Source organism: Wasmannia auropunctata, unplaced genomic scaffold (assembly GCF_000956235.1).
Source record: "Wasmannia auropunctata unplaced genomic scaffold, wasmannia.A_1.0 LD336103.1, whole genome shotgun sequence".
Lineage (NCBI taxonomy): Eukaryota > Metazoa > Arthropoda > Insecta > Hymenoptera > Formicidae > Wasmannia > Wasmannia auropunctata.
Genome location: NW_012026787.1, coordinates 1,433,545 through 1,443,394, shown reverse-complemented (window position 1 = coordinate 1,443,394; position 9,850 = coordinate 1,433,545). Strand labels below are relative to the sequence as shown.

General features: G+C 45.6%; 1 protein-coding gene across 1 annotated transcript in view; it reads right to left on the bottom strand.

The window, feature by feature from the left end:
- Window positions 1-8,080, bottom strand: part of LOC105457521 (lachesin-like) — a 41,938-nt gene extending 33,858 nt beyond the window's left edge. The window contains exon 1 of the mRNA XM_011702231.1: window positions 7,766-8,080. Coding sequence (XP_011700533.1) covers window positions 7,766-7,907 — 142 coding nt within the window. The 5' untranslated portion in view covers window positions 7,908-8,080. The remainder of the gene's footprint in view (window positions 1-7,765) is intronic.
- Between the last annotated feature and the right edge of the window lie 1,770 nt (window positions 8,081-9,850).

The following is a 9,850-nucleotide window of genomic DNA, read 5'->3' as shown; positions in this document are numbered from 1 at the left end:
GAGGATTAAAATATGAAAATTCGACTTACGAAGGCTTTGTACGAGAGTTTATAATTTTTCGATTATAATGGCTTTTAAAGGAAAAAAATCAATATTTGACAGTGAATTATTTATTGCATACATATAATAAATGTTATTCTAAAATAAAATACGAGGCTACTATTCACGGTTACACATAGCTACAATTTCGAATTATAGAGGCAGCGACAACAGAATTCGGCTTATAGAGGTGAACTTCGACTTGTAGAGGTTTTGCTACTTTAAATTCGAGTTGCAGAAGTAAAATAATACATCTAAATATCTGACAAATAATTTGAGTTAAAGTAGGTTTTATTTCGATTTATAGAAGTTTTCTGCAATGGAGCGGAAGCGAATAAACAAGATTTTCGTCTTATAGAGGTTTTCGAGTTGTAGAGGTATCGAGGTTCGACTGTAATTTACTTTGGTCAATGATTTAGGTTGTATACTCGGCAGCACATTAACAAGACGAGAAATCAATACATAAGATGACTTTCGTAGATTTAAGTGACATTTCCAACTAACTTTCAAAAAAAGAAATATATATATATATATATATATATATATATATATATAAGCGAAAACTTCGAAAACTAGCGCGTATCTCCGAATTCTTTTAATGAAAATTGACATCGACAACGCAGACTTTAAACACGGGTCTCTTTCTCTCTGTGTTTCTCTTTCGTGCGCACGCGCGCGAGATCAACTGGGATATAAACTTTCCGAACGTTTGAGCAAATATCGCTCTCCACACGCGCGCGCGCAAAACGACAGATGGAAAATAATTTCTTCGCCAATAAATCTCCATGCACAACCGCGATAAATTCACTAGGAACGCGCGCGCGTTACATCATCCCGATACGTGTACGCGCATAAGGGTACATCTTCGATTATACACGATATACAGAGAAATAACATAACGCCGCGCGTTCAATTTACATGCAAAGCGACAAGAACGCTACCGGAGATAACGGTAATTGTCCTTTATTTCATCCGCTTTGCCCGTCGACATTATCGAGCCACGCGAGCATAATTGGACATTCGAATAAACTGTAATTACCGTAACTTCTGCTACAATAAAATTCTCTCCTATACGCGTGTTTACGGTGTGCGACACTGTAATTACCCTGCGACTCGTCTTTCCCATGCGTGCGAATGCGAATGCCGAAAATGTTTTAATATTTCAAAATAGATTAAGCGCGTCTCGCGCGTTCTTATTCGTCGATTCCGATTATGATCATCCACTCTACCGCGGAGTCGGAGGCTAATCAGCGCCATAAACGTTTGTTTTTATCAATGCAATTGGACGGCGCGACGTCGCGGTATTCGGAGAGATTTCAACGCGCCGGACGATAATAATATTGTAACGTTTTATTTCCCCCTTTTCCCGTTGCGCGCGCGTTTCATCGTTATTATTTTGCATTTTGTACGAGTTCCACGGAGAGAGAGAGAGAGAGAGAGAGAGAGAGAGAGAGAGAGAGAGAGAGAGCGAGCGAGAGAGCGCGGTATAGCTAATTAACGTTTCGCGTACGTTTCTACAGTGGCGTACCCGTTAATTATTCCCATCCTGGACTGTAATAAATTTATCAACAGCCGTATATTATTTAAATCGCACTGAAACTAGGTCCTTTGCGTTAAACAAAGTATCGCACGCCGGTTATTCTTTTTCGCCACACGATCTTTCAACTTTACATATGATAGGTTATTATCTGCATCAAGACCGTTTATCTATTTATGCTTAACATTATTGCTTTCGCAAGATGCATATATTGACAATTTCGTTTATTCGTCTCGTTCAAAAAATATATATCTGTTAAAATAAGCATCCCAGCAAACACAGATTATAACTGCAATGTTGCAGCAACATTGTAATATTTCTGCAATACAACTGAAATATTACAATGTTGTTGCAACATTGCAATTATAATCTGTGTGTTTTCTGGGATCCTTGCCTCCACGCACAGGTCAATGGAAATCGGGCTGTGAAATTGATACCGATAGTCTCGGCGTGTCAATTTTTCAAGACTATAATTATTTCGCTCGCTCGGCACAAGGAGAAAATAATCGATCGATCGAGCAGCCGGGGACGTACGGCGTGCTTGATGCACGCTTGACGGAAATAGATCTGGCAGTCGCCTTACGGCAGGTTCCGTCACGCCGTGCCGCGCCACGCCGGCTCGGCTCGTGTTCCAGCGGTTGCAAAATTCATACCCGGACGACGGCGTCGAAGTTTTCTTAATAACGGAATCCTGAATTCCGGCTGTTTCACGAAGTAGGTCGTGCTCCGCGCGCGATTTCCTAGGTCGTATCTCCATTTCCTGCGCTCGCACGCTCCGCGCCGACTCCCCGCGCCGCGATCTATCCCCGAACCCCGGGGCTCGCCGCGGCTGCCGTATATCGGAGTTTCTCCTCCGGGGACATAATTTCAAAATAGGAGCTATGCCCCCCTCCTCCCCCCTTCTCCTTATGACGCTGAGAGACGTTTCGTATTTTAATAAGACGATCGATATAACGCGAAAATACTGCTTCGCGAGCCATTACCTCCCTTTGACTTTGACCAACTCGCTCGTACGTTTATTTCGGATTCCGCCGCGCTGAAAATTCCCCTCCCCCCCTCACCTCCTCCGCGCTCTTTCATCCCCTTCCCACGGAGATCCCAAAGAGAGATAAAGAATCTACGTGTCTGCCCTACGTCGCTGTCGCTTAAAATGTCCGCTAAAGCGTACGTGAGGCTCCCGCGATAAAAGCGGTAGGTATATATGACGAAAAAGTTTTCTCGTATATCAAGGCGACGTCTGTGCGGAAAAAAGGAAGGCCCGCTCGCTCGCACGCGCGCGCGCGCGCGCGCCCGCATCCGCCACTGAGCGTCAAGTCGTGTGCGTGCCTGCGTGCGCGCGATGAATGAAAATCCAGCCAACGAGGTTTGCGCGAGAACTCTATTCTGAGAGAGAATCAAAAGAATGTGTCTAATCAAATAGAGTCGCGTATAGAGCATTCTACGAATATTTCAACCCCCGGGAGCACAAATCGCGTTTCGCATATTTAAAGAAAGTGTAACGTTATATATCACGTTAGTTGAAACGTTTATTATGTATTCACCGATAATTCGACATATGGCAATATTGGAAATCTTTCCTTTCCTCTCGTCCTTTGCATATTTAATTAAATATAATATTTAAACACGTAATTATCTTTCTCCCTCTTCCTCCCTTTTTCATCCTCCCCCTCCCCCCCCCTCTCTCTCTCTCTCTCTTTCTCTCCCGCTGTCTCTCTTTCAAACTGTATTAAAAGCATAATTCAATTTTCTGTATCTTTAATGATATTAGCTCAAGTAATTACATATTAATATGATATATAATAGAGTGCACGACTTGATTACGAATCGTATAGGATAACAAGTATTAGTTCATCATCAAACGAGATCACGTAACGCAATGTACTGGTGATGTGTTATCGCTTCTCCATTTTAAAAACAGAGAAAAAAATCGGCTCACTTATCACTCATCACTTATGCAACACAAAATCATATTAAGAGCTAGTATAGTATATCGCTCGTGAGAGACGTCGTTCAAAACACCCCGTTCTCTCACGGTCGATAGATTCGAAATATTTTCGCGAACGATATGATAATGCTTGGAAATGTGATGGTGAGTAAAATGAAGATATCAAATACTGTATTTTCTCATACATAACGTTCATATTATATCAATGATCGATCGGCGCGCTAAAAACGCAATTTATTTCATCAGCAATAACTCGAAAATTAAATGGAAATATGCATATTTTTCGTCATTTTTAAGCCCGTAATTGAAATATATTGATAAAGTACGAACAAATAATTTTTTTAAAACCCTAATACTATTACGTTTTTAAATAAAATACATGGTAATGTGAGAATTAATTATTAACTAAATATATATTAAAGAGAGAAAGAGAGAGAGAGAGAGAGAGAGAGAGAGAGAGAGAGAAAACGAGTAAGAGAGAGATTATTGCTGACACTTGTCACGCTGGTATATGGGACGTGCGAAAAAAGGAGGTGGAAGATGAGTGCTCGGACTCCGTAAGATATAGTTAGCAGTAGCCACATGGTATGTCTTATTCCGATAAAAAGTGCAACCACAGAGAATGACTTTTTGCTGGGGAGAAGGTTAAACGCGGCGAAGAGCCGAACGATCATCTCGAGGGAGTTACGTTTGGGGAGGGGGGTAGTTTTTTTTCCTTCTCTCGTGTAAAGGTTGACCTTACGCGTTTAAACGGTTCGTTAAGTTGATTCTCCCCGGTTAGATTTTCATTTAATTTAAGCGACAACGCCGGCGTCGTTTTTCAACGCCGTTCCGCGCGCGTCTCTCTCACTCTTCTTTGGCACTCGATGTCGCCGGTGGCGCTAACGAGCGTGTTTGGAATTTTGACAAATCTCGCGCTAGGATTTTGCCTTTCGCGCGCGCGCGACCCGGTAACAATGCAAACATCGTTATTCGTCTGTCACGCACATTAACGGTTTTATACCGAAAAGCCATTCCGCACGGCGCACCACCGCAGACACGCATTGCATTTTGCGCATTTGCGCATCTATGTGCATACCTATGTACCCGGGGTGATATACGCGCCCGAATACGTTTGCTATGCTTACCTCAAACTTATTACGGTTAACACACACCTACGTATACTAGGTATATCCGCTAACGTAATATCGCACGACATGCACAGTCCTATGTTTCTACATCGAGCACAACGATGCGCACACAAACGGTCTAATTTAATGGAGCAAAACGATAAAGCGATCTGCCATAAGCTCAATTCCTTCCCATCGTAAGCACTAAACAGCTGGAACAGAATAGGGATGGAGAAGAGGAAGGCGAGGGAAGGTATAGCGAGCACAGGAAGCGAGGAACGGGAGGAAAGGAGACGAATCGCGTTTGCTCAATTTCACCTGCGAGACCATCGAGGAACTGTCGCGCATCCCGCGATAGACGTTTACTGATGACCCGTCAAAAATTGATTTTCGCATTTTGCCCCCTGTCGATACGTGTTACCGCGCGCACACACTTCATCCCCACAAGTTCGACCGCCGTGTACACGCGTGATCCGGAAAACACGAGACACGGGAAACGTCGTGCACAATGCCAGCGTGTGAGGCATGTTGCTCGAGAAGTGTGTGTTTAAAAAAGATAGACAGAAAGAAAAGCAGAGAGAGAGAGAGAGAGAGAGAGAGAGAGAGAGAGAGAGAGAAAGAGAGGGAAGAGGGAAAAGACCAAGAAGGAACAACCCCATATGAGTTTATTGAGCCCAAAGTGGGTCCTGGACCCTAAATCTAAGTAGAGCATTTAATGATCTCTTTCGAATCCTACACGGAAAAAACGGTTTTGTTGAAAGGTCTAAAAATTTTGCTAAAAACAAATCTGAAAATAATTTTTTATTGAATCATCAAAATAATTGTTATTGAAATAGTTGTTGAAATGTTAAAACTGATAAATATTGCTATAAAACGTTTTGATATTCTAGCAATTATTTTGACTTTCGCACAAAATAATTTTGACTATTGAACAAAAATTATTTTCAGATCTGGATTCAGCAAAAGTGTTCTTTCCGTGTATACAACTTTTATTTAAAGCATTTTTTTATGCATTGTTTTTGTTATTTAGATGTCTATGCTAAAATAGTCAAACATATGTTTCGGCCGGATAAGTCGAATACAGAATTCATAAGATCCCAAGATTTGATTATCTAGAATACTTATTTCAAACATGATCTTTCGGTAACGTTAGTTTTTTGATATCACTTTTGTAATATAAAACGTTCCCTTGTGAGATGCTGTGCCAAAATGACCTTCGGAAAGCGACCTTTACCGCGAGAAGCTACTTACGCGGCAAGACTTAACGACTTCGCCCGCGGTTAAAGCTATACGCCGCGCAATTAATTCCCTAAGTTCCCGTCGGCAAGCAAATCGATGCAAATCCTTGAACAAAATCCCTTACGACGCGTCGCTCCTCGTAATAACTCCGTCCAACATCGAATTTGCCTATCCAAACCACCGTTAAAAGCGCGACTACGACTCGAATCCCGGCTGACCCAATGTCGATGATTAACATCGTTTTCGATCAATGAAGGAATCGAATCAAAGCCATACATTGAAATTCATACAAGTTCTACGCATTGTACAGATTGATTAGCCAATGAATATTTATGCTGGCGTGTATGATTGCTTCTATAATTGTCGTCAAATAGTTTTCATCCATTTTGGGACAGTCTCCTCGCTTAAGCCTTAAATTAAGTAAGACATATCAGAGAGGATGTATATCTAAAGAAAAAAAGGAAATCGTTAAAAGACCAAAAACGAAGAGCGAAGGAGCATTGAAAGTCAAGCAAGGAAATAGTTACGGTTTCAAAAATTCTGATCGCAAGCTACAATTTTTGGAAAAAAAGAAGCGGAACGGGAAGCTCGAATTATTGGAAATCTGTGTATGAATGAAGATCGGGAAATAAGCATGAGCAAGCAACTTTGCGAGTTCAAACCCCTGATTCGATCTCTTGATGGAACATCGATATCGGACGTTTGCGATAGACTCGCCATTCAAAACATTCCACGTTATGCCAATTAAAATCATGATTCTCGCTTGATCATGTTATTAATAACGATAACGGTTTGTTCTTTTATTACGAGTGCGGTATCCGAAAATGTCTTTACTACTTCCACGGTTTACTTGACAAGCATCACAATCACGACACTCAGAGAGTCTCACGCGGCCTTATCAAAAGTGGGAATCATTCGACGAAATATTAAATCGCTCCGAGAGATATTTTCCGGTATACGGAACAGCGTAAAATCTAAAGAAATTTTTATTAACAAAATTACGAGCATGTGACGATTGTATAGAAATCGAGACTACGGAAGAGACTTTTCTACAATTTCGTGCGACGTAGTCGTGCGCGAAGACGCGTCACGTGGTCTGTGACCGTGATTTAAGCACGGTGACAGCGTGGATGAAAAAATAGTTCCGTCGTTATTTTCTAAGCCGGTCGTAAGATTCCTCAGGTCGCGCGAATCCGGGATTCTTGTTTTCGAAAAGTCGGAAAGTCATGGGACAGCGGGAGGGGAGAGAAGCGGGAGCGATGAAGCGGACGAAACGAGGTTTACTTCGATGGAAAGCGCGAGGAGAGCGCGAGGAGATGCCGTTGAGGCAGCTTTTCTTCTTCCGTGAGACGAAAAACGCGCGCCGCGCGAGTCGGCGAGGAGATGAAAGAAAGGGTGGCGAATTCAAGCGAGCAAACGGGCAATAAAATTCATCTTGAAAACCTTTCGCGCGAAACCTTGTCTATTTCCATTTGTGTCGGAAGTCAGCAGGAAGACGGAGAAACAACGTTTCAAATTCATAGCGTCGGCCACGCGCGCGCAAGTCGCTATTGCGAATTCTTTCAATCGTCGGAAACTCGAGGAACGAGAATCCAATGAAACGCGCGCGCGCGTCTCGTATACGATTTTTACACGCCGTCGGGATTTCTCTTTACTTCCGTCAAGATTTGTTACTCTCTACTATACCGGGGCGACCGGAAACGCAAAATAAATACAAGGAAAATTGTTGTGCAAAAGCGGAGACGAGCGATCGCTTAAATTATTCCTTGTGGGAGATATGTATCAGGACTTTTTTATCCGTGTTAAACAAATCGCGAGACGATCATAAAGAAAGAAAAAGAGAGAGAGAGAGACTCGCATTCTTCTACGCGAGTCTCCTCGTGATGTAAAATTTACCTTGTGGAAACGCGGAGCGCGCGACGCCGTGCACGACGCCGTCGATGCCGACGAATATGAGTAGCGGTGCCAGGGCAGCGAGCATCGGGACCGTCCTGGAACGCGCGGCATTCGCACCGCCGCCGCGGGCCTGCAGCGTCATTCCTGTTCCCCGGCGCACTCGCGCGATCTCCGATCGCGCTTCTCCCGGGTGCAATGTCCTATATCACCCGCGATCTTGCTCTTCCCACGCGATTGGTCCACGATTAGCGCACCTGGTGTCGCCTGGAGCGCCTTCTGCGCGCCTGGCACGTGCTCCGTGCAGCTCCCGGCCGAGCGCCTCCGCTCATCTCCGTGCGTTCGTGCGCGTACCACGGGACACCGTCCTGGCGCCGACGGCACCGTCGCAGAGCGTGACACGCCGGTACAACGGCTCGGCACGCATCGGCACGGTGCGAATGTTCAAGGTCACGAACGCGCCGTCCGCGAAGGGTGAAACTACGTTGAGAATGAAAGACAGAGAGAGAGAAAGATAAAAAGAGAGAGATAGAGAGAGAGAAAGAGAAAGAGAGGGAGAGAAAGAGTAGGAGAGAGAAGTAGAGGCAGAGCAAGAAGGAGAAACACTCCGGTAAACGTAAGAGAGGATCCACCAAGAGACCTCGCACCCCTTCTCCCGAGGCCTGGTCCTGGTCCCTCTGTCCCGGGCCGTAGACTGCTGCCTGGAAACCCTCGGCGTACGGAGTACGCTCGTGCCTCCACCACCCCTCCCCCGTCCCGCGCCGCGCAAGCACCCGGACTCCGCGTCCCGTCCCGCGACTCGCCGCCGATAAACTTCCTACGGGTACCCTCCGATACTCTCTCTCCCGCTCTCACTCCCTCTCTCTTTCCTTCTCTCTCCCTCCATCTCTTTCACTTTCTCTCTCTAACTCTCTATCTCTCTCTCTTCTCTCCCTCTTCGTTGTGCAGCCCGCACCAGGAACGGTCTAGCGGCGCTTGCGCCCTCGTAACCGTGCCCTGATGCCCGGGCACTGCCGCTGCCACTGCTGCTGCCTCTGCCTCTACCTCTACCTCTGCTTCTGCCGCTTCCTCCGCTACCTTGGCGAATCTCTCTTCCGTCTGTCTCTCTCCCCGCGACTCGACCGGCTGTTTCTTCCCTCCTTGTCGGTAGCCCTTCGAGCGCGCGGGGGAGACCCTACCGGTGGTGTAGCTCCCGCGACCTCCCGCCTTTCCCTCTTTCTTTTTCGCTCTTTCGACAACTCCGGCCCCTACTCGGTATCCCGAATTTCTTTCCACGGACCATCCTGGCGTAACTCGCTCGCTCACCGAAACGCTCGCGTCTCTCTCGGGGATCTTAGCTTCGTGTACCCGGGGGTGCCTACAGCCGCCGCCGCCGCCGCCGCCGCCGCCGCTGCCGCGCGGGATCTCTCTCTATATACCGACGATCGTCGATGACGGGTTTATAAGGATGACAATTGCGATTGTTCGAGTATTTAGCCGGGTACAATCGCTGTTAGGGGGAAAACCCGGTCCCGGATAGCTCGCGGGGATCTCCCCGGAAACCTGTGTCCACCTGCCGAGTATCTCGCCGCCGCGCCGCCGCGCCCGCCGCACCGTTGTCTTCGCCCGGGACGCCACTTAATTCCTAGATATTGTCCCCCGGAATTGCGAGTTACGATAACCACGCGACCGAAGTCGACAGCGTGTATCGCCGAAATAATACTTTCACTGGATTAAGCGCTACCTAATTCATTTTATCTCTTACGTGCTGATCGTGCGCCGAGTGTCTAGCCCCTGAAAAAAAAAAAACGACTCCCACGACGATCAGCCGTAATTCTGTCGCGGGTAATAAAGAAACAACTTTGTACGCGCTGTACCAATGGCAACGATATATAAATCCCCGCGATGGATATTACTTTTTTAGAATACGAAATAAATTTCTTCGGTGTAACGGAGGCACGCCGTCCCACGGGAGTAATTTTAAACTAGTAACATAAGAACGCAAAAAAAATTAACATGGGAGCGGTAAAAACAGTTGTGACAGCGGCGTTTATATACCGATTCGTTATAATATATTTCGAGTTTAATGAAAATATTCGCAAACATCTG